Raw genomic sequence first — 24,928 nt, 5'->3', positions numbered from 1 at the left:
CGACTGCTCGGTCACAAATATCGATTGCCCATATGCGTCGATTGGCAATGGGTCGCAGCGGATCGACCTTTGTCAAGACGGCTGCCCCGGTCAACTTTGAGCCGGGTTGCCGCATGGACCGAGCCGAATCGATTGCGGTGAAAAAAACTTTGATCCACGTTTCACAGTGACCGTGTGTGTGTAAAGACTCCCCCCCCCCCCCTCCTCCTCTCCACCACCCCCCCACCCCCGTTCTGCCCCCCTCCCCGCCGACTTTCTTCCATATACGAGGGGGGGGGGGCGGGGGAGGGGGGGGGAATCTCTGATCGGTGATGTCGCCGCGTGTCCGATTTCATCGCTCTGATTCCGGCGCTACGCTCGCAGCGAGCAGCCAGCGCGCAACGGGGGTGAGTGGGGAACGGGGGCGTTTGGGGGGGTAGGGGAGTTGGGGGGGTAGGGGTGGGTGGGGGGGTTGATCGGCCGAGGCGGGCTTGAGCCGGAGAGAATCACGCTGGGCCCGCTTGCGCGTGCACGCTGAACACGACGCGACTTGAGCTGCGGGGGGGGGGGGAGTTTTCTTTGTTTTTGGACGGCTCCGATGGCGAGGTTTGCGTTGGGACAGGAGCGGTGCGGGGGGTGGTGGGTGGGGGGGCATGGGGGGTGTTCGGGCTGTAGTTCTCCCTGCCCGGCCCCCCTCCGCCGGCTCAGTCCGCGTAGATGATGAAGCCTGAAAAGGTGGAGTACTTGTTGGTGTTGCCCCCGTGCGCCTTGCCGCCGTCCAGCTTCACGTAGACCTCGTCGCCCGCGTCCAGGTGCAGGATCACCGAGTTGCTGGCGTAGTCGTAGTTCTGGTCAGCGTCCTGCGCGATGGAGCTCGCACGCACCTGGGGGGGGGGGGGACGCGTGGAGTGGGGGGGGGGCACACGTGGGGAGTGGGGAGGCACACACGGGGGGTGGGGGGGGGCACACAGGCGGGGGGTGGGGGGGGCACACACGTGGGGTGGGGGGACACACGCGGGGGGTGGGGGGGGGGCACACAGGCGGGGGGTGGGGGGACACACGTGGGGGGTGGGAGGGGCACACGCGGGGGGTGGGGGGGGACGCGTGGAGTGGGGTGGGGGGGCACACGCGAGGGGTGGGGGGACACACGTGGGGGGTGGGGGGGCACACACACGTGGGGGGTGGGGGGGGCACACAGGCGGGGGATGGGGGGACACGCGGGGGGTGGGATGAGGACACACTCGTGGGGGGTGGGGGGGGGCACACAGGCGGGGGGTGGGGGGACACGCGGGGGGTGGGATGAGGACACACTCGTGGGGGGTGGGGGGGCACACACGTGGGGGGTAGGGGGACAGACACGCGGGGGGTGGGGGACATTTGGGGGGTGGGTACACGCAATGGACACGGCCAATGAACGTCGAGCCGGGGATTTCTGCTCATTGAAGGAATCGTCAGGGTCGAGATCGAACCCACGACCTCCTGCGCACCGGGCGAGGTAGTGAACGCCTCTGGATAGCTCGGCCAATCGGGTTGCGTGAAGGAGGTTTGGGGAACAAAATGTCCCGCCGATGACAATCGACGCGTGGCCGCTACATGGGCAGTATGCGGGCGCCAGCTTGATGACATCGTAGGCATCGGCCGTGGCACACTGAGCGTGCCTGCTCGGTGTTTTCCCACAGGATGTGGGGGTTAGTGGTGGGGAACCATTTTAAAATGGGTTCGTGTAATCGAAGGCAAAATGTAATCAACAAAAACATTGGAATTATTGGCCTCGATAACCAATGGTCCGAACTGTACGATAAAAAAACGAGCACAGAAAGTTACGCATTGTAATCCATTAACGTTACGTCCATGTTAACGATTGGAATTCGTGCCAACTTTGTGAAATCTACACACGGTCACGCACCAAACAAGATATGTAACTATAACTCTGTGCCCAACTGCTGTCTCTCTGTATCCTTTAAGACGATAGCGACCACTCACAGGAATACCTGACCGAGGCCTGTGGTCAGTGTTCACGTTTTCTTAAAGGAAGGCCCTGAACTCAGTGTGATGTAAGCACACGTTGCTTTCATCCGAACCACCCTCACATCGTATGAGTAGTGCTCGTATCCACCCCCCGCCACCCACGAATAACACGACACTGGGAAAGGCAACAGTGGTCGCCCAATGAAGAGTTTGGAATCCACCACAGAGCTGTCATCCACCCCGCAGTTCTCATCCACCCAGAGCTCTCATCCACCCAGAGTTCCCATCCACCCAGAGTTCTCATCCACCCAGAGTTCCCATCCACCCAGAGCTCTCATCCACCCAGAGCTCCCATCCACCCAGAGATCTCATCCACCCAGAGTTCCCATCCACCCAGAGTTCCTATCCACCCAGAGTTCCCATCCACCCAGAGCTCCCATCCACCCAGAGCCGTCATCCACCCAGAGCCCTCATCCACCCAGAGCCCTCATCCACCCAGAGTTCTCATCCACCAACTTGAGGCCGTCGAGAGAGATGAGCGAGCGCCCAGCGCTGCTCGTTCGCAGTGCGGACAACGCTCTCTGGACTCGAAGAAGCTCAATATGCTTCTACATCGCAATCACGGAGCCTGCGGTCAATATTTCATTACTCGTTGATTTCTTTTTCCCTGCCGAGTTTTTATTGTCTATTTGTACGAACAGCGTTCGTCCTCTCGCATGGAGCTCCCTCATTACCCACAGCGAAGTGATCACATTGATACGGGCACACGCACACACATATATATAGAGCAGAGAGAAACTTTCACTTATGCAACCACCAAAACCTTCACAGCTTTAATTAGCCTATTAAGTTACTGCTACGAGGAGAGAACAATTTTCACATTTAAAGCAGTGTTGCTGCTGCTGCCTCTAGTTATAATTACAAGATAATGACCCACCTTCATATCTTGCCACACTGCTTGTCTATAAACCCCAGGGGTATTTTCCCATTTGGCAGCAGTTTTGTCTGGCTCATAGCTTGGCGGTGTATTTAGTTTGCACATTATTTTTCATTGTACCTCGGGTTGCTGCTTTCTACTTCACCGTTGCACAGAATATGGGGAACGCGACTGAGAATTGTAGAGGTACGAAAGATTTCCCCGTGGCACCTCGGTCACGGTTGCTTTGAGCATGCTTCGCCACATTTGGTCGGTGCAAATTTGCGAAGGAGGGCTCCAGATTGGTTCAGAAACCACTCGCCACGGGCATATTTTGTGATCGGGAATAGAGCAGTGCACTTGCCACCACCGAACACCCAGAATTATACAATTGTAGCACTGCACGATGAGCCGAATGACAGTTTTAACATGTAGGCTTAACACGTAGGCATTTTGCGACCAATATTGTTTGTAGTTAAGTATTTTTAGGCAGCCATGGGTGATGTCAGTCAGGGGCAGACTGGCAGCAGTGTCAATGTGTACGTTTGTGTTATTTTATAACCAATATGGCTAAGGAGTTTTTGTTGTTTGTGCTTTGGCAATCTAGGAATTGTTGCCATCCACGCATGCTGTCTCTGAGCAGTCTTTACGGCCGTATTTCATCTTTACTCGTAAAAAAAATACATCCAGATCTCAGTCAACTTCCTTTGGATCTTCATTTAGCATTATCATCAAAACCTTCAGTTATCATTACCACCATTTAAAATCATATTTTATCATTATTTGTGATTATTTATTTTACGTATGTATAAGGCGCAACGGACCCCCACAACGGGCTGCAGAGCGCTGTACAGGAATTTTTTTTATAGTAATCATAAAATAAACTATCTCTAGTTTATCTAAAATAGCATTGGGAATAAGTAGAGTTTTAGAATATCAGTGGTCAGGCGCAGTTCTTCAGGCAGAGCATTCAAAATCTGAGGGCCAAGGACTGAAAAAGCCTGAGCTCCGAAACGTTTTTTTGCCAAAAGCGTGACTGACGCAGGAGGATGGTGTGTGACGACCTCAAACTCCATCATCATCAGCATCATCATTATTATACGAACATTTGTTACACATAGAGCAAAGCCGTCTTTGGCTTCGCGACACGTGCTACACCTTGGCGGAGGGTGCAGTAACTGTCACACACACACGTGTTAGCCTGTGCGTGTTCATGTACGAGACAATTCCAGTTGCCAATTGGTCGGCTGCATCAGCTGTTGGGGCGAGCGTGATGATGTCAACATGCACAGCTCTCTTCTCCCCAACCCTCCCCTCGACCACTGATTAGCTGCGGAAATGTGTGTACATCTGAGGCGCCACCAAATTCCGCGTGGCAAATCGGGCCCAATTTTGTTTTTAAAACGTTCCGCTGGAAATCCGCAAATAAAGTGTGGAAAACAAACTCCACGTGAATGGGGCCCGCATTGACTCTCCGCTCAAACGAGAGTGTGGTGGCCGCCATCTCCATCGCTGGCCTTGAGCCAATGGTGGTAATTTTGTATTACTTTGGCAAAGGCTGGTCTCTCTTTGTAAGACAATTACTGTTGGATTACCCCAAAGTGGCATTGATTGTATCGATCGCAGAGGAATAACGGTCTATGTTGGGGATTTTTGACGTGCCACGTGCCCGTTGTGAGTCGAGCACCTTCCCGGCGATGCTGCGCTGCCATCAATCATTAATCCCTTAACACCATACACAGGAGTATATTTGCACAATAAGTAAAAAAAAAGTGCTACCAGGCATCACGTATAAATCTATCCTGACGGCAACATCGCTAAGCACTCGACTGACGATTGGAAAGTTACGGTTCGTCATAGATTTTTGGGTCAGATCGCATCAGTGAAATGTATGCTGTAATCCCATCACCACCTGACACAGCCAAAGACTAAAGTTGTCACGTGAACAAACGTGCCGATGTATATTATTACTGCTTCACCACACTGGTGTGTTGGAGAGCCATCTCACAATCGTCACCAAATAGGTACGAAGGTTCGCTAGATAGTCACAACCAACAATATCAGTCTGCTGCCAGGATTGTTCACGTGACAACTTTTTCACTCGGCTTTGTCGGGTGGAGGAGGGTTTAGAACACACATCTTACTTCTGCGACTTGACCCAAGAAATCAATCATGAATCATACTATTTGTCACGAAAGCCGATGTGGAAAGATAAGGGTTGAAATTCCGGTCAGAGGTCAACTCAGCCCATCATGCTCCCAGGGCCATAAAATCAGAACCAATTTGTAAGAAGCCTAAAGTAGTCATCCTATATTTGGGCCCCCTCGATAGAAATATGGAATTTCCATCACTTGTCTTGCGATGGATGTGCGGCACGCCCCTTGCTCGTTTGAGAGCGCACACACTATCGCTGTACTTAAGCACTGCACAGCACACCATGTATGTATGTATGCTGAACTTCTTTCACACCGTACGTAGACAACCCTGCTTATCGGAGGCGTGGAGGAAGGACAACACACTAAACACTAAAATTAGTTCGAAAGAAATGAGTTTTCAATTTAGATTTAAAGGTTCACAGCTCCAGTGGCTTCCTAATATCGGAAGGAAGAGCGTTCCAGACGGCCGCAGAAGCGCATCTGAAAGCACGCGATGCATTGAGCGTTGTGTCAGCTCCTCCGAGACAACAATGTAAATGCATTAGCGTACCGCGCTAATGGATTGCAAGTTAAGCACTTCATTAGCTGCATTCGTTACGTGTTAATTTCCACCCCGGCGGACAATCCCCTAAATCTTGCCATATGGATTGTGTCTGACCGCTAGATTACATGGGACAATAAGTTCTTCGGGTGAGAACGCGACGAGAAAGTATTTGCCTTATGAGCTTTCCACATGCGCATACGATAGCAGAGTGCGTGCGTGTGCATGTGCTCATATGTAACACGTAGGCTTTCGCGACCAATGTTATTCATAATCAACGTTTTTGGGTTTAGATCGCGTTATTTATAAATGTGTCGTAACCCTCCACCACCCGACACGGCCAATCAGTAAAAAAGTGTCACGTTGACAAAAGACAAATAGTCCACTGCTTTAGCCCACCGGTGTGTTGAAGCCACAACATTTACAATTTGAGTACGACGTTTCGCTGGTAATTGCATCCAGCATCATCGGGCAATTCGCCAGATATGTGTGTCTGTTAAAGGCTTTGTTTTTGTATGTGTCGGGAATGGTGACAATGTTTAACATACCCGCGCGATGGACTTGATGACTTCAATTTCATTCACATCGATAGCGAACATCGGTGGCAAGTGGTAACAAAACTTGTCCTGACCCTTTCTTAGGTCGACTCAGCCCCATGCTGCCCTGCTTAGATGCTCACTAACAGGGCTTGCCACAACACTCTATATATCATTGTGTGCATGTTTGTGATGTGGATGTGACAATGGGGAGCGGTCGGGTAGCGGCTAGCGCACTGCACTACAAACCTGGCAACCCGAGTTCGATTCCTGCTCGCTGCCAACGCCAGTAACAATTATCCGAACCAGACTTGGTTCTCCCCCCTTGGTCGACTCAAATGCGTACCTGGTGGGGTGTCCAAACATCGCCACTGGGGAGGCGACCGTGCATAGTGTGGGCCACCCATCCCCTCGTGCGCCGTGCCGGCCTTCATAGGTGCTCACTAACAGCAACTTGCCCCAACAGTCTGTTGAGGCTACACGGGGGATCTTTGTCTTTGTGTGTGTGTGTGACTGTGTGTGTTGGGTGCTTATGGGGAGCGGTAGTGTAGCGGTTAGCGCGCTGCGCTATGAACCTTGCGACCCGGGTTCGATTCCCGCTCACGGCTAACACCAGTGACGATTATCTGAACCGGTCCTGGGACTCCCCTAGGTCGACTCAGCCTTAAACGAGTTGTAAACATCGCCACTGGGGAGACAAAGGCGGCCGGGCGTGGTGCTGGCCACCCACTCCCTCGCCCTCGTTCGTGTACCGTTCCGGCCTTCATAGGTGCTCACTAACAGCACTTGCCCCTACAGTCTGTTAAGGCGGGGGATCTTTATCTTTGTTGGGTGCTTATCTCTGTCGGCAGCACTGAGCCAGTTGTGGAAATTCCACATTCCCAGCGTGGGGGCCAGGCTGTACATCGCATGACCGCTGTTGAAATTCCCAGTAAGTGGTATTCATTTTATTAACCCTAGACTGGATGTCATTGCACGTGTGATCTTTTGATTGTCGCGTGTGTATGTGTGTGTGTTTTTTTATGCATGTGCATATCCTATGTCTGTGTGGAGCGACTTGTTGCGTAGTCGCTAACAAACGATTGAAATAATTTTGAGCCGAAGTTAATCCCAGGCCATGTGGAAGGTGATATCTGCAACCAATTTTGCTTGACACCCCATTTTTATTGGCTCTAGAAGTTGACACTGCAGAACTACTTCTGGAGTCGCATCAACAAGGCATTGCTCACACAACGCTATGGACAAAGCTATGGACAGCGCTCCCTCCATGCTCTGCTACAAGTGCTTTGCTGCATGCCAGTCGTGTAATAAAAATTAGAAACATTTTGCCGGAGCTTGTTTAGCTCAAGGAACGTGAAGAAGAGGGTAATCAGTCCGTTTATTTGGGTAAGCCCCATTGAGAAAAGATATCCTTCTCCGTGTCTGAGTTAAAACACCGTAGCAGCACTCCTGAGGTTCATGGGTTTGTACCCAGGTGTCGAGCCACTCGAGATCAAACCAGAGTCTCAAATGCAACGCTTTGGCACCCACGTGTCTTGTCACCGGTAACTCTCAGCGAAATATTTAGCTCGATTTTTGCAACAAATTTTTCTATATTCGAGATCTGTTCTGAATGTTACAGCTGTAGAATCTTGCCACGTGACAGAAACTCTTTAACAGGGCTGTTCAAAATCCTGACACCCAGTGTGGATGAGAGATCTCTTGAAACGACTCCAAAAATACTTTCGTGACATCTTTATGCGCACCATTCCATGACATGATATAAGATGCTCCGCACGCCCAAGTTTATTTATCTCATCACAAGATGCCGATGCCGAAAACAATTGAGAATAATGAGCTAAGACTTAGCCCTCTATCTCTGAAACGTCGTTAACATCTTAGAAGCCGTCGTGATTCCACTGTTGGATGAAGGCCACCCCACACTCCGTTGATCAAGGGGGTTATTTGACAATATTTCTCCATGCTGTCGAGTGCAGGTTAGTGAAGGGTTCCTGTATAACTTGCCACTAATGTCCACTCTGGCCAGCAAACAAACTCAGGTTGTCTGGGTCCATAGCCCAGTTGCACTAACCACTACATCGATGCTGCAATCCTTGGTGGATTTATGAAACGGGAATCACTGCGTAACATCGACAGAGGTCATTCTATGGATAAACTGGCCCCTGTCGTGGGAATATGAAGACACCTTGATGTTGACTCGTAAATATTTCCAGTCTAGTGGCATGGTGGCAGGTGCCTATACTCGATGTTGTGGCGAGTAGGAAGTTAATAATAAAATCAATAACCAACATAATTACCGCAAAGGGTGTTTTTGTAGTTGTGCTGTATGGCTCTCTGATGTACTTCCTGATTGTTGTTCGGCACGATATGCGACGTTTATCTCCACGTGCTAGGAGCTTCTTCATTCACAATCTGGTATGAAACGTCGGATGTCAATGTGCAGTTCAACGTGAAAATACATCGGAGAACCAAAACACAAGCCCTTCCTAAAGTAAGATTATTCCGCTTGGTGTCACTTTCGGCAGAGAAAACTATTGAAAAATTACAAATTCAAAGCTTGATTGACGGTCAACCCAGCCCATAATTAACCCTGTCAGGGGCAATACATATGAGTGCAAGTTTTGCAGCACAAGTCAACATCGATTATAATTGTACAGAGTTACCGGACCCAGCAATAACAACGTTGAACATTCACCAGGGCAACCTGCTCTGTGCCCATTTGAGAAGGAGAAAACTTAGCGATTTCTAACTTTTGACCCTGCTTAGGCTTGTCGGCTGCAGGGCCTGCGTTCTAACCATTACGTTCGGTGGTGGCACAAATATAAATGCTATAGGGGGGGGGGGGGGCGGGGGGGGACAGGAATAACAGGGCATGGGGTGAGATTGTCAAAGTATTTTTTTTATTTTACCAGGTAAGGCCCACTGAGCTATATAGCTACTTTTCAGAAGCGACCTGGCCACAAATGATCACTCAACGCAGTGGCTTATCACGTGACAATCTATAGCAGCGAAATACTCGAAACGCATGTTAATTCTAAATGTGGAGGGACAAGCTGGAGGACCCAGAGGAAAACCCGCGCGATCACGGGGAGAGAGACATGCAAACTCCAAATATGCAGGCGTCAGGGTTGGGATCGAACCCACGACCTCCTGTAAACCCGGCGAGGTAGTTAACATCTGGCCACCGTGGCATCCTATGGGACAACTTGCCCATATGATAAAATTGTAAAAAATGCTAAAAGCACGCCAACCCCACCTTGGAATCGAATCTGGGACCATGTACTTCAATAAAGGGCACCTAACCCCATCACACTATGGTAGCACTGGCCACTAATGGCTTCTTTCACCATATTTTACATTTACAGCACTGCATAGTAGAGTACAATCTCAACAGCTATTTTTTTTTGCTGCTGCTGATGCTGCTGAGCGATCAGATCAAGGGGAGCGTGTTCGGAACTGGAATTGGATTTGAGTCACGATGGGCCACTGGCGTGATTTGGGTCCTGCAAGACCTGGCGCCACGCATCCTTGAACGCGTGGCCCTGAACCGCCTGCGAGCTGACATCACGGCACTGGCGGGCGCGAGAAGGTCGCCGCTGCGCCTTCCCGATCTCCCGTGACCATCGCGCGCCGACCGCTTGTGAGCGCGTGCACAATAAAAATACCTGCCCGTTCTTGCAAAGGTCGGCCCACATGCTGGTGCCGTCGCCTCCCCGCATGAGCACGTGGTAGGTGAAGAAGTACGTCCCCGAGATGGAGCACGTGAACTTGCCGCTGCCCGGGTCGTAGTGGTTGCCCAGGTTGGTGACGACGTCGTCGAAGTGCAGCACCTCGTAGCCCTCGTGCGGGTTGCGCAGCCCCGCGTAGAACGCGATCTTGGGCGCCGAGTAGTAGGTGGGCACGCTGACCGCGCCGCCCGCCCCCTGGCTCGACCCGGCGCCCCCCAGCGCGTGGCCCGGGATGCCGGGCCTCCCGGCGTCCCCCTTCTCGCCCTGGGGTCCCCGGGCACCCGGGGGACCCGGCTCTCCGGGCGGACCCCGGGGGCCCGGCCGCCCCAAGCGTCCCAGTTCCCCCTTGTGTCCCTGCGACAGCTGCATGGTGGTGGGCGGGGTGAAGGACGACGAGGACGAGGAGGAGGCGGCGGCGGCGGCGGCAGCGCCCGAGGAGTCGGCCGAACCGTCGGCGTTGTCGCGTCCGTGCAGGTAGGGGTCGCACACCATGCGGCAGGTGCCCAGCATCTCGTGCGTGACGGCGGCGTGCTTGGAGTAGACGAGCACGGGGATGGCGATGAGCAGCACCAGCACCATCACCACGCCCACGGCCGCGGTCACCAGCCACTTGCGCCGCAGGTTCACGAAGACGGGACGCGTGCCGCCGCTGGTGGTCTTCGTCGTGGGCACCGGGGTGGTGCTCTTAGCCTTGGCGGAGTGATGGAGGGATGATGGACGGAGAGATGGGTGGATGGATTGATGTGATAGGTGGGTGGATGTATGGATGGGCGGGTTGATGGATGGATGGACGAACGGTTGACGGAAGGGTAGGATTGATGGATAGGTGGGCGGATGAATGGACATATAGATGGGTGAGCGGGTTAATGGATGGATGGAGGGTTTATGTATGGGTGGTGAGTGGATGAATGGACAGATTTATGGGTGGGTGAGTTGATTGGTGGATGGACAGGTGTATATTCGGATGAATAGATGGATGTGTTGACATGTGGGTGAACAGATCGATATAAGTGTGGGTGAGTGTACAGATGGTTGGATGGATGGACACGTGGATGAACAGATGGGTGGACAGACAGATGAGTGGGTGAACAGAATAATTGTCAGATGCATGGACAGGCCGACAAATAGATGAATGGATGGCAAGTGGGTAGATGGATGAGAGGAATAGAAGGGAGGCAGGCAGGAGGGCAGTTCGAGAGACAGACATAAACGTATGCACACCATTGAACAGATTGTTGAATAGCCAACTTTCACATATAATCTCAATGTAATTCCATTGCACCAATATACACTACGGACGAGCCACCATGGTGTAATGGGCGACACACTGGATTTGCAATTCGGAGGTTTAGGCGTGATTTATTTTATACCTACGTGACTTTACCGACAGTCACGAAAACTTCAAATCTAGATTGAACCGCCTCTACGGGGAGGGTTTCCACACATCTGTTAGAGCTGTAGTTGTCCCACCTGATGACGGACGCGTGTGTTGCGCCCGAAACATCGTGATTTATTTTATACCTACGTGACTTTACCGACAGAACCAAAGAGTAGGTTTAGGCAGTTGAAAAAGACGGTGCAAGTTTCTTAAACCCCCCACCTCTCTCCACCCAGCAGTATTCTGTAAATGGGTGACCCACATTTAGTCGACATGTCACAAATGGTGGGGTAAAGTGTGGGTACTCACACCTCTTCCAACATGTCTCTACGCATGTATGTTGAACTTCTTTCGCGCCGTACATAGCCAACGGTGCTCAATGGAGGTGCATAACATATCTGGTCGGCGCAGGAAGAGTAGACCAATCGCCACTATGGCGATCGCTCTCGTGAAGGCCCTGCTGCCAGCAGTGGCATGAACACGCAATTGTTGGGGCCGCACCCTATATACAATAATAACATTATTCATTTCGATGTATGGCTTTCGTGACTGCATCTTCTTGGTTCTTTCGGTAAAGTCACGTAGAAGGGAAATAATAAAATAATAAAAATAAACATTATTTTATTATTTCCCTTCTACGTGACTTTACCGAATTAACCAAGAAATGAGCATTATTCATTGTTACGGTAATAGACATTGGAATGCAGGTGGAAGACCACCTGTGAACGGTGAACCACTACTCGAGTTGGCCACGTTCGAGAGCCCGAGCGCAGAATGTGGCTCCTGAATCGTGTTTCAAATCTCTACGTTGGAAGTGGAGGACACTGGAGCAGATCCGGAGCCTAAAGCCCGAACTGGAGCCCTGGATCTGGATCCAGTAATTTTCTACCTTCGCTACCACACAGGACAATCCTGGCTGCTTCACCTCGCCCTGAATGTTGGTGCAATCCGCCTGTTTCTGCTGTCGCCACCTCTCCCCACGTTCCCATCAACTGGAACTGGAGCTGAGCTTACCGGAGCTAGAGCCAGAGTGGCACCGCGGAGATATTAATTGCCTCACCGGGTATTCAGGAGATCGTGGGTTTGATCTAGACCCTGACGCCTGCATATTTGGAGTTTGCATGTCTCTCTCCGCATGGTTACGTGGATTTTTCTTCGGGTCTTCCAGTTTTTCCCTCCACATTTAGAATCAACATGCGTTTAGAATATTTGGCTGCTGTACATTTCCACGTGATAAGCCACTTTGTTGAGCTATCATTTGTGGATAGGTCGCTTCTGAAAAAGAGCAATATAGCTCAGTGGGCCTTACCTGGTAAAATAAATATAGTTTAGTTTTCATATCTTAGTTTTCATATTATAGTTTAGAACCTGCCAACCATGCCCCACGTGCTGAAAGTAACATTGAGTGAGCAGTTACACAATTGCTCAAGTTGCGCATTTGGTTTAAACGCCAGACTCACGAACGCTCGGTACCTCGCATAAATAGCCACGCAGAAGGCGCCCTGAGCTATAAATAGAGCCCTGAGTTGATGCAGTTTGATGTGTCAAGTTGTGTGTATGGCTAAACGGGAGCTCTTTGTCCTTGCATGCGAGTGATATGTATCTGGGGTGCGGTAGTGTAGCGATTAGCGCACTACACTACTAACCTCTAATTCAATTCCTGGCCACAAATGAGTACCTGGTGCGGTGTGTAAACATCGTCACTGGAGAGACAAAGGCAGTCGGGCGTGGTGTTGACCACTCATTGCCTTGTACGCCATGCCGGCCTTCATAGGTGCTCGCTAACAGCACTTGCCCCAACAGTCTGTTAATGCTATTCGTGCGTGATTGTGTGTCCATGTGCATTATTTCTGAGGTTTGTACCCTTTGATACAATCCCGGAGAGGCTGGGTTCGATTCCTGACCATAGTTAACACCAGCGGCAAGTTATATTTTAACCCATCACAGGGCCTCCCCTAGGTCTACTCAGCCTTAAATAGCTGGCGTCGTGTGCGTATATTGCCACCACGGAAATAAAGGGGGCCTGGCGTGGTTCTGGGCACACCACCCCTTAAAATAAACACCCTGCTGGCTTTAATAGGCGTTCGCTATTAGCACTTTTGCCAAACAGGTTAAAGGTCATAAGGGGGTGTTTTGTCTTTTTTGCATGTTTATGCATATTAGCATAACCGTGTTAGTGTGTTGCATTGATGCATATATAAATCTACGCTTGTAAGTTAGTGATCTGACTAAGCGTGCGTATGTTGTTGTGTGTTGTCTTCGTGTGCATGAGTACATACGTGTCTGTGTGTGATTGTATTATGTGACTTTACGAGTACCTGTGTGCGTGTTAGCATATATGTACGATCACAAATCGCTCTTTAATTCCATATAAAAGTAACTTGCAGCGCCACACCTATTACCATCATTAGGGGTAAGAACGGTGATCCAATCTCTGACCCTCAGGAACAGGTTTTCAGATTTGCAGAGCATTTCTGTGAGGTCCTGGGGGAAGGGAAATCCCTCAGCCTTGAAAACATCATAGGGCAAAGTGTAAATTACTCTGCTGAGGCTGCTGTGCCTCAAATATGGGAGGAAGAAGTTACCCCCTGTGAGTGGCTGGCTGAGGTGCCATCTGTTCAGGAAGTACTGAAGGCGATCCAGAGTCTGAGACAAGGAAAGGCACCGGGCAGAGATGATCTCCCAAGCGAAATGCTAAGGGAGAGTGGCGTTTGTGCACAGACTGCCCTACATGACATCATAACAACAGTGTGGACCACTGGACGGGTTCCGCAGGATTGGAGGGATGCTCTGGCAATCCCTCTCTTTAAGAAGAGGGACCGCACAGACTGTAGCAACTACAGGGGCATCTCACTCCTCAGTGTGCCGGGAAAGGTCCTGGCAAGGATTATTCAACATTGCCTTGTCAGGCACGCTGAGGAGAGGCTTGTGGAGCCCTAATTAGGTTTCAGGAAACGGCGGTCCTGCGCATATGCCTTATTTTCTGTCCGTCTGCTACATCAGAGGTGGAGCGAATTCCAACAAGACCTACATCTCTGCTTTATTGACCTGATCAAGGTCTATGATACCATCAGTAGGACTGGGCTCTGGGTTGTTCTTCGTGCTTTCGGAGTCCCTGACTCTTTGCTCACGAGCATTCAGGACCTACATGGTGGTGAGCGGGCCCGGGTAAAACTACGTGGCCGATAGTCGAAGGCATTCCATGTTCACCTTGGGGTGCGACAGGGATGTTCGCTGGCTCCCACATTATTCAACATCTATTTCGACCACGTAGTTCATGAAGCCTTCGATTACTGCACCGGAATAATTTCCATCTGGTACAGATACAATGGGAGGCTGATTGATGCCCAGGTGCGGTCAAGGGATGGCTCCCCATTGGTCAACCATGTTATGTATGCCGATGATCTGGTAGGTGGAGGTGCTGCTGCTGAACCTGGAGCGTGCCACTAAGAGGTGGGGCCTTACCATCAGCCCCACCAAAACTAGGCACCTGCCTGGATATTTTGTACCATCGGACACTCCACCCCCAAAACTCCCAATTAGTGATGGGGCAGTTGTGGAGAGAGTGGAGAGTTTCCCATACCTGGGCAGTGTGCTCATGAGCGGCTACAGTTTGACAGCAGAGGTCTCACTCCAAATCAGTCAAGTGGCATTATCTTATCATCGGTTGCGTAACGCTGTGTGAAAGCTACCTGGTCTGTCGCTCCACACAAAGCTTCAGGTCTTCTCGGCCACAGTCATGCCCTCCCTTCACTATGCTTGCGAAACGTGGACCCCCTGAATGGAACATCTTCGCCAGTTAGAAACATAGGCTGGCCTGCCTATGATCCATCCTGGGTTTAAACAGGCTGGATTGTGTGGAGTGCTCACATATCCTTGAAAGATCTGGACAAAGTCCCATCGGTGAGCTCCTCCAGCATGCAAGGCTGCGTTGGCTGGGTCATGTAGCCCGCATGCTAAACGGGTGCGGCACGGGCTGGAGAAGAGATGGAGTGATGTGGTACAGGAGGATATGGAGCTGAGTGGACTTGCCGATGACTGGTACCAGCGGTGTCAAGATCGGCCTCAGTGGAGGAGGCTTGTGAAGGACGCTACTAGGCAGTTGGAGGCAGTCGCCCTCCAACAACAACGGAGGGCGGAGGAGCGATGCCCACAACAAAGAGTGGAGTGCTGAGTGGCTACAGCACAGCAAGTTGGCACAGTAGGGGGCACAGGTTACGCATCGGCCACTCATCTCAGTCAGTCGACCCGTGGCACCTTGGTCTGCCTCGTGACCTCCTGCCAATGAGCGTCCAACACTTCCCGTGGATTTAACATGCACATAACCTGGCACAAGCGCCGTGGTGACGTCACCGCCACTTAGTAGCGAATGGCGGTTGTTGTTGTTGTTTGTACGACTCCGCCTCAACTAATTACCTGTTGCGGTGTGTAAACATCAGCACTGGGGAAACAAAAGCGGCCGGGCGTGGTGTTGACCACACACCCCCTCGTGTGCCGTGCCGGCCTTCATAGGTGCTCGCTAACAGCACTTTGCCCCAACTGTATGTTCAGGATATACAGGGGATGTTCGTCTTTGTCAATCAAAGAGCCCGAGCCATCAGTGTCATTGCCATATTCCCGTTGCTCCACAGTCACCACCCCTATTGACATCCCACAAATTAGTAGACATTTTATCGACCCCAGGGAATAAGGTTTATTGACTCGGGTCAATTCAACTGGGAATTGAACTGGCAACCTTCCAGTTGTAAATCATAATCTCGTACACGGTCCCACCCAGCGCAATTTAAACATAGTAATGACTCACAGACACTACTTACCAAGGAGCAGCAACAGCAGGAATCAAACCATGACCTTCGTTACAAAGTGGCTCGGACCAAAGGACATGGTTATGACAGGATAAGCAATGGGTGCCATGGGACATATACATTCTAACCCAACCCCCCAACCTCTCCCCATCCTTCCATCGACCTAACCGTTTTTTTTTCTCGTAATTACCACTTCGATGTTGTATGTTCAACAAGGTTAGCAACGCGTGCATTGTAAAAAAAAGGCCCTGCCAATTAGCGGAGTTGTACACGGCTGAAAGAAAGCAACTTTCCCTTCACTGAGATTAATTTAGTAGCAGCCTCTGCTGCTCAAGGGGCCATTGCTGCCCGATTTAACATTTGGATGAAATGAGACGAGACAGCTCGAAGTTCATGGGGGCATTTGCTCTGGATACGGGGGTCCGATGCAAAGTGACAAAACAAAATGATTGTGACGAACATTTACGTTACGTACGTGACGTGTGTATACAGAAGGTATGTGCGGTAAATTGTTTTAAATGTGTAGCGATGAATTTATTGGCATGTAGACGAGAGACGGTGAAAGTGTCTCCCTTGCTCAAATGAGCATCACATGGTGCTCATCGTCGGTCATGATCCAGTGTTTGACATTCCACATTCCTATGGCAGGGTCTTCGCTATACAAAACTATGCAGCGGTCTCGCGAGGTCATGAACCACTGTGCTAATCTCATTGGGATTATGATGCAGATTATGATCATAAATTAAGATTATGCAGAGTAACCATGTTTGACTAATCAACATACACTCGTGGCCTAACTGGTAGTGAGGTGTTCTGACCCAGAAAGCCACTGGGCCAGTGGCATTTCTACCACGGGCTGAGAGCATGGAGATCTGTTAATATTTTAAAAATCAATGTATTAATCTGACAACATTGCAAGTGCAATTGCATATCGAATGAATTACGCATCTTCTACGTATTCACTTTAGCTTACACTGTACGTACCATATATAGATGTGCCGCAGTTCGCATAAATTGCTTCAGCAGACAATTGTTTAACCGCCTGCGGCTCAATTATGACTGCTAAGGACAAGGATTCTGTCAAAAGATTATATTGTGTTGCACAAATGTGTGAGATATTGGCCTCAGAGACACCGTGATCGAAAAAGCCAAACGATTGTTTTCATTTTACTTTCACAGAGCCGATACAAAGTCGAATTGTCTCCATGCTGAAATGTACAATGGGGCATGAGTCCCCCCTTCATTGCCGACCTTGTGCTGGAAATTCCACATTCCTCTTCTCATGCGACTGGTTCTCTTTTCCGTGGGATGACCACTTGAAATCAACACGAGGCGGCGGTTTCGTTCACCGTGGAGGGAATGTTTTCTAAGTCGACCCATGGCCAGGATTTCAACATGCCGCAATTATGATTGCCGGTTGAGTGGTCTCATCAAAGAACCACCCAGGTAAGTTCTAAGGCAGCTGCAGTTCAATAAACTGTAGCAAAAAAGAATGTGTACGCACACGATCTTTTTCACACGCGTACCTTATTGGTAAGTTTGTAAGCAGTTTGTAAGCAGTAGCCACTTTGAAATGCAAAGTCAATGCCTGCCAAACTCAAATGAGCATCGGGCAATGTTCACGTCAATTGACAGCCCTGAGCCAGTGGTGTAGTTGCCAGATTGCTATGACTCCAGGATATTAATGTCTTGGTATTTTACAAGTGTGATTACAAAAGGTCAATCCTGAGTGCTTGTTGAGGCTCTATAGGAAACTCAATTTGCACACTCCAACAGGGAATTCCCTGTTGGACCAAACTGCCATGGGAATGAATCAGTACTTTGCATCTGCAGATGACGAGATACGAGTTCATTTCACATGCCACTGAGCCATATTTGTTTTCAGTGAATGGGTGCAAAGTTCCATTCCTAGCAGAGCCCTGCCAATAACATTTGGCGCTAATTACCAAAGTGCTCCATCTGCCGTAGAGTAGAAGTTGAAGATCCTGTGTGAGCAAAATGCAACATCTTAGAATTGCCTGCAATTTTTGTTTTATTTCAATCTACCCAGAGAATAGATATTTGCTATTTATTTGAAACCAGAAATCATCAATTGTCATGGTCTCTCACATGGTTTACTTGGTGGAAGGGTGGCACAGCAGTTAGCGAGCTGCCACTACGAAAGCAGCGACATCCGAACCAGTCCCCGTTCACCAACCCTCACTGACCACGGCATGGTGAAGAATGGTACAACAGTGCCTCGCGTCCGACACGCTATAGGAAGCCCTTCGTCCAGCAGTGCATTGAGAAAGGGTCGTACATTATGCCACTATTAATGCCACATTGCTGTTTTGAGCAAGAAGACACTTTGTGCTTTTGATATTTTCCAGTCCCATCAACAGCATGAGGCATTTGAGCATCACGTGGTACACATTAAGTGCTTGTGTTCCTTATAAAACTGCGGTTCCCTAGATGCCGATTCTAACAAAGAAGTCATCAATCTTGGAGATCACGTGGCTAAAGAAAGGACATTTGCTATGCGTATGGTATTACCGTACAACCCCACTTCTATAAACCGTGATATGTAATAACTCTCTGCCACTTTGCAATATTTACCAAAACACAACGCTGTGTGTAGACCCTGTAAAAAGCCTGCTTCCATATCACATAAATCGTAACAACAAAGATATGACACATCACGTCACCTGTTTAAACATAGGCAGTGTACTCTGCACAACAAGTCGAAGTGATTCGCTACTCAAACAACGCATGGGACAGGGCGGAGCACATCACCGTCAGCAACCCAGATACTGTCGTGTAGATTCCACATTCCTATGACGAGGCCAGTCTCGCACCATACGACAGGCACACTCGTATACATACATACACACACACAGAGACAAGGTCCTGTAGTGGAAATTGTAAAATTCCTCTTTTGCTGGACCAGTTTCACGCAATACGATAGGCACTCGGTTATCCCGTACGTACAGAGAGACAGACACACCACGCACGGCGCACACAGACACACACGCACGGCGCACACAGACAAACACGCACGGCGCACACAGACACACCACGCACGGCGCACACAGACACACTACGCACGGCGCACACAGACAAACACGCACGCACCTGGGCAGGCGGAGGAGCGAGTCGCGGCTGGGTGGATGGATGTCTTTGGCTGGATATTCTTTCTTTAGGCACTCCTTGCTGTGTCTGAGCCCTTTGCACTTGCTGCTGCTGCTGGGACAAGGGAGGCTGCGACCGGCCCAACATGGGGAGCAGCTTTCCTTAACAAAAAGGCCACCTTTATGAGAGAGAAAAAATGAAAGGAAGAATAAGAAGTGTGAGTGGGGATAGAGGATTGTTGTGGTGGTGGTGGGGGGCGGGATGAATGAACCCGGTAACAACGGTGCAGTGGCTCTCTGCTAGACTGGAGTGTGAGTGTGTGTGCGCGTCTCTGATAGACGCTGGTGTGGGGGTCTCCTCTTAACCCTTCACCAGCCTCGACAATTCGCCGACATCGCCACCACCACCACCACCACTGACTCCTCTGTCTGTGCGCCCACGCCTCTGCGTGTCTGTCTGTGGAGGGGCTGCGCTGGTTTTGGCACTCCGTTCTGCCTTGTTGCAAGTTTGCGTTCAGGGATTGAACTGCACGTTACCTCTGGTTGTCTCTCCGCTGCAGCTTCTTGTCGGGAGTGACTTGTCTGTGTAAGCTGTCGGTGTTGTTGTGTTTTAACGCTAGGTGTACATAATTGAATACATATAAGTAGACCCACATGCAATATATTCATGTGCCACTGTTGTGCGCTGTTAAAAGTTACGCTAGGATTTAAGAATGTTAACTCGTGCTGTTATTTTACTTGATATCTATTTAAAATATTTACGTCAACCGTGAACTTTATACTGTGTGTATATATAGTGTGAAGTTTTATTTATTTATTTCTGGTTCATAATTGTTTATTTTTTGGGGTTAGCTTGTGTTGCAAAGGCCCTCTACCACCCCACAATTGCTTTATTTGGTCTCGACAATAGCACTACACTTTTTATTTGATGTCGGGTGGTGGACTGTCGTGACGACACATATTTTGCCCAGATCATTACGTGGTCGAGCGAAAAAAATCGTCAATCAAAACCAATTATGAATCATAAAATTGACTGCGAAAACATACGTGTTAATTTCGATTTAAAGCTTTCGTGACTGCAGGGATTCATATTCTTGGTTCTTTCGGTAAAGTCACGTAGAAAGAAAATAAGAAAATACTTTTTAAAAACGCCACTTTTTTCAGATTTTCTTGCTGTGGTTTTCACACCTGATGATGATTGCTTGTGTTGCAATCAAAACGCCGTGATAATTTAATTGGTTTATTTTTATTATTTTACTATTTCCATTCTACGTGACTTTACCGAAAGAACCAAGAACATACGTGTTAATGTTTTCCATATCCACGTTTGTATTTTGTTAGAAGTGATGTTTGTCTCTTGGTTACTCCTTCACGTGTCTGTGAGTTAGGTATGTGTTACTATTATATCAGCGCGTACATATATTTCCCCATCGAAATCTATGCACAATATGTGAGAGCTAGGTAATTTATGACATCATGTTACTTACAGTGATTGAACTGCTGCAGCGGAGAACTGGGTCAAACAGAGATGGCAATTTTCAAACCGCAACTGTTATAAATCAACGGCATCTGATAAATATTCTAACGTGCAACATAAATTGAACGCACAGAGTGAAACGGTTGTAACCACAAAGCAAAAAAAACGCGATAAAATTATCACGTCAATCAAATGCAAAACAGCATTTTCGAGGAAAGCGGAGTGAAAATAAACTGCAATTGTAGGCTTGGAAATGATGAAGCATGCTGCGTGTAAGAACGACTATTCTGGACGTGTGACCCATTGATAATTGACATTTACCACAAGCGTACTGGTTCATGAAGTTTAAATGGTGTATTGTGTATTTGCTTATGTGTGTGCCTGCAAATCTCACTCCATTCCTCTGTCGGGATATGGACCGGTATTGCCTGGAGCTCTGTGGAATGCAGGAGGTCTCGTGGACTGGTTCTGGCTCCAGTCACCATGGGGGGCAGACATTCCTCCACGCGGGGCAGGAAACTGCAAAACAACAGGGAGTGGCATTGCTTCTAAACAAAATAATGAAGGGGGTGTGGAAGCGTGGAGGCGAGGTGTGGGAGGTTGTGAGTCCCAGGCTGCTTTGTGCTCGCCTCTACATTAACAAGAGGCGAGGAATGGTGGTAGTGGTTGTTTACGCCACCTCCAAAGATGAACATCAGTGGAGAGTCGCAGTCCGACGTCTTCTATAACCTCCTGTCTCAGGTGCTAGCTAAAGTGGCCCCTCGGGATAGTCATCCTGTTGGGTGACTTTAAGGCCCGAGTGGGTCATGACGCAGACACCTGGGCCAGAGTGATTGGAAGGCATGAGTCAGATCAGCTCAATAATAACAATGGCAGGAGGCTGCTATACTTCTGTGCAGCCTATGGGCTTGGATTACCAACACGCTGTTTCGGCATCTGTGCATCCACACAACATCATGGATGCTATCCGGGTCCAAGTGTAATGCGGACGTAAACGCCCGCATTACACTTCCGGAGGGCCGTTTACTAAACGGCCCTCCGGAAGTGACGTCATGAGGGGAGGAGTTAGGTCACGGGGAGGAGAGGGGTTAAGTCTATAGAGGGAGGGGAACCGGAAGAGGAAGGGGAGTGACGGGAGACCAGGAACGAGTAAGGCCACGTAGGGCGAGAGCGGAGGGTGGCGAGATCGCCACGGACACGGGGAGCGAGGATCGGCACCGTCGGCCAGCGGTAACTGACCCGAAGCAGCGAGGAGGCTGCAGTCAGCAGCGGGTCTGCATACGGAGTCAGGCAGCGGGTCTGAGTACGGAGTTGGCAGCGGGTCTGCATACGGAGTAAGGCCAAGAGGGTCTGCATATAGAATTAGCAGCGGGGGTCTGCACGAGGAGTTAGCAGCGAGTCTGCAGGGAGAGGAAGGAGGCTACAATAGCGATAGCAGCCGGAGGCTACAAATAGAGTGTCTCTAAGAGAGTGCCGTGAGGGAAAAGACAAGAACCCAATAAAGGACACGAAGTAAGAGAGAAGCGTCCGAGTCCTTTATTACACTGGAGTCAGAAGTGAAACGGCATGGCGAAACAACTGAGGAAAAAGAATATTCCATCTCCGGCGTCGGCTTCATCTTCCGACGACGACGATCTTCCTCCTGCAGTCGGCCTGACTCTGGCAGAGGAAGAGATCCGTGATGGGGCGAGTACGGGTCCGGGAGTCCAAGAGGTCGCCGTGTCGGCGGGACCGTCTGCTCCAAAGGACGCGGATTCAAGATGGACCCAGATGGCGGAGCAACTGGTAACTCTTAAAAACGTCATTACACAGTTGTGTGACCTTGTCACGCCAAGGGCGGCGTTGGAAGGAGATGTTGGTGATCAGCAGGAGCCCGGGTCGTGCTCGATGGCGCCGCCATCGGCCACGCGGCACGGAGACGCCATCTTGGGCGTGGCGCACGAGGGAAAGCGGGAAGCCGCCATTTTGGGACCGCCGCGACGGTCAGCCGCCATCTTGTCGACACCGCGTTGCGACGCCTTGTTGAATTTACCACCGGAGGAGTCAGCGGCCGCAGGAAGCAAGCCAAGGAGTCGCAGTCGTCACCTAACAACTGTCAAGGAATTCTCCATCGGTGGCGATTGGAGTGCGTTCGCCTGTAGATTTTTGGCAGCGGTACGCACAGCGAGGTGGACGGACGCCGAGGCACTGGAGGTGCTTCCGACTCTTCTTGATGATGAGTCCGTTCGTTTTTTTCGCTCCATAAAAGCTGAGAAGAAGAAGACTCTGCGAGGGCTGTTCGACGAAATGGCGGACGCGTACGAGCCGCCGGATGACGCCCATCGCCGGTTCGTGCAACGTCAACGCGCACCCGAGGAGTCACCGGTAGCGTATAGGGGCGCCGTGTTGGAACTTGCTATGGCCGCTTACCCGGAGACGGAGCCTGACCTGCTGGAACCTCTCATCCTGGGAAAGATGTTGGAGTTGTCCCGAGATCTCGGCATTCCTATGCCGGTGTGCGGTCACGAAAAGCTCACGTCCCGGGCCGCGGCCAAGTGTCTGGACGCCCAGTTTAACCTTCGCCGCTGGAAACAAGTCACGGCGTGGACAGGTGGTCCTGTCGTCGAAGGGGGTGCCTTAGGGTGGGACCCTAAAAAGGCTGTGTACGTGCCGGATGGGAGCGGCCAGCAGGAGCTGTCAGCTGCCTCTGCTCCGTGGCCGGCCCGGAGTGGGCCGGGGCCGCGGGCTGCGCCGCCGGTACGGCTGCGTCGGGACGGGGTGCCCGCTGCGCGCCGCACCGAGGTCGAGTGCTTCCGCTGCGGGCGTCGGGGCCATTATGCCAGGGACTGCTGGGCCCGCGTTCCGGGTCCGCCCCAGCAGGAGGCCTCGACAGCGGACGCTCCTAAGAAAGATCCTACAGCACAGGCAAGTCGGTGTGCACCAGACACCCGGCAAGGCCTGACACCTCACTCATCGCCGTTGTTGTGCGACGCGGATGTTGTTAAATACGGGAGGCCAGTATCTGCGCCTTGTCGCTCGGTAACGCAGTGGAGTAAGCTGGCTCGGCGGGTTGTCGCGGCCGCTACCGGTTCGTCCACTGTACCCGGGTCGATCCAAGGGGTGGACGTACGTATTTTGGTGGATTCCGGTGCGTCCGCGACTATCATTTCGGATGTGATATTCCACCTGTTGAACATCCCACCGGGGGCCGTGAGGCCGGCTTACGCTTCCTGCGTCGCTGCGAACGGGGGTAGCGTGGGCATCGTGGGCCAGGTGGACGCTAACATATCTATCGGGGGAGTCTCGGCCTCGGGAATTGTATTAATTTCGAGGTCCCTTGCGGTTCTTTGCCTGTTGGGTACTGATTTTTTGGCCAAAATGCCCATTCTAATTCGAATCAATGAAAACTGCATTGAATTACCGGGGGGCCGGAAATTGGCATTTCTACCGTCCGCCTGGGGGCGACCGGCTCCTGTCACCCAGGTGCAGGCGTTATCGGAAGTTTCGGTTGATATTCCACCTGGCTCGCAGATGCTCATTCCCTTACGATATCGGAAGCCGGTGCCGCGGCGGCAGGGAGCTTTTGGGGTATTGCTGTCGCCGTCCGCCGCTGTTACGGGCAGATTGGCGCTAGTGGGGGCGCAAACTATTGTCCGGCCAGATCAGCGGCCGTTTTTGCAGGTGCTTAATGCAAGTACTGAAAGTGTGTGTGTGCCGGCTGGTACCGTTGTGGCACATGCCACTACGGCGTTTACGGCTCAGAGTGATCTGCCAGACGGGGGGCTGGTGGGTGGTGTTTCACACGATGGAGCGGTGGATGATCGTTGGATCGCTGAATTGTGTGGGGAGAATTCGGCCCTTTCCGGCGAACAGCGTTGTGCGATTCATAAATTATTATCGAGTTATTCGGATGTGTTCAGCTCCGACGATTTGGACTTGGGACGCACCTCGCTGCTTTATCATCATATCGACACAGGAGACGCTGCCCCTATTCGCTTGAACTCGCATCGGATGAGTCCGGCTGAGCGTGAGCATGTTCGAGGGGCAGTGGATGACATGTTGAAAGCGGACATTATATCTCCGTCTAATAGCCCGTGGGGCGCGCCTGTTGTGTTGGTTAAAAAGAAGGATGGCAAATTGCGATTTTGTGTGGATTTTCGTAAGTTGAATAAAGTGTCGGTAGCAGATGCGTATCCCCTGCCGCGTATGGACGATTCTCTCGACGCCTTGTCGGGGGCCAAGTTTTTTTCAACGCTAGATCTCGCTTCGGGCTTCTGGCAGCTCCCCCTTGACGAGCCCTCGAGAGAAAAGACCGCTTTCCGTACGCCGCAGGGGTTATTCCAATTTAACTGTCTTCC

At 50.8% G+C, this 24,928-nt stretch overlaps 1 protein-coding gene across 1 annotated transcript; it reads right to left on the bottom strand.

Annotated features, from left to right (window-relative positions):
• Positions 1–551: 551 nt before the first annotated feature.
• Positions 552–19,419, bottom strand: LOC133358609 (C1q-related factor-like). The gene is made up of 3 exons (XM_061577001.1): positions 19,119–19,419; positions 9,762–10,514; positions 552–863 (listed from the first exon to the last, which is right to left on the bottom strand). The coding sequence occupies exons 1-3, from the start codon at positions 19,260–19,262 to the stop codon at positions 684–686; spliced, it is 1,077 nt and encodes a 358-aa protein (XP_061432985.1). The 5' UTR covers positions 19,263–19,419; the 3' UTR covers positions 552–683.
• Positions 19,420–24,928: the final 5,509 nt, after the last annotated feature.

This window comes from Lethenteron reissneri, chromosome 7 (assembly GCF_015708825.2).
Source record: "Lethenteron reissneri isolate LAM-NWPU_2019-01 chromosome 7, ASM1570882v1, whole genome shotgun sequence".
NCBI lineage: Eukaryota > Metazoa > Chordata > Hyperoartia > Petromyzontiformes > Petromyzontidae > Lethenteron > Lethenteron reissneri.
This window is presented reverse-complemented; position numbering and strand designations above follow the sequence as displayed.

Bases quoted from the DNA above. Each gene is read 5' to 3' on its own strand.
- LOC133358609 (XM_061577001.1), bottom strand. From the start codon at position 19,262: ATGTTGGGCCGGTCGCAGCCTCCCTTGTCCCAGCAGCAGCAGCAAGTG. The intron at 10,515-19,118 runs GTGCGTGCGTGT...CACTCCGCCAAG, and splicing joins TCGCTCCTCCGCCTGCCCAG to GCTAAGAGCACCACCCCGGT. The intron at 864-9,761 runs GTATTTTTATTG...CCCCCCCCCCAG, and splicing joins ACCTTTGCAAGAACGGGCAG to GTGCGTGCGAGCTCCATCGC.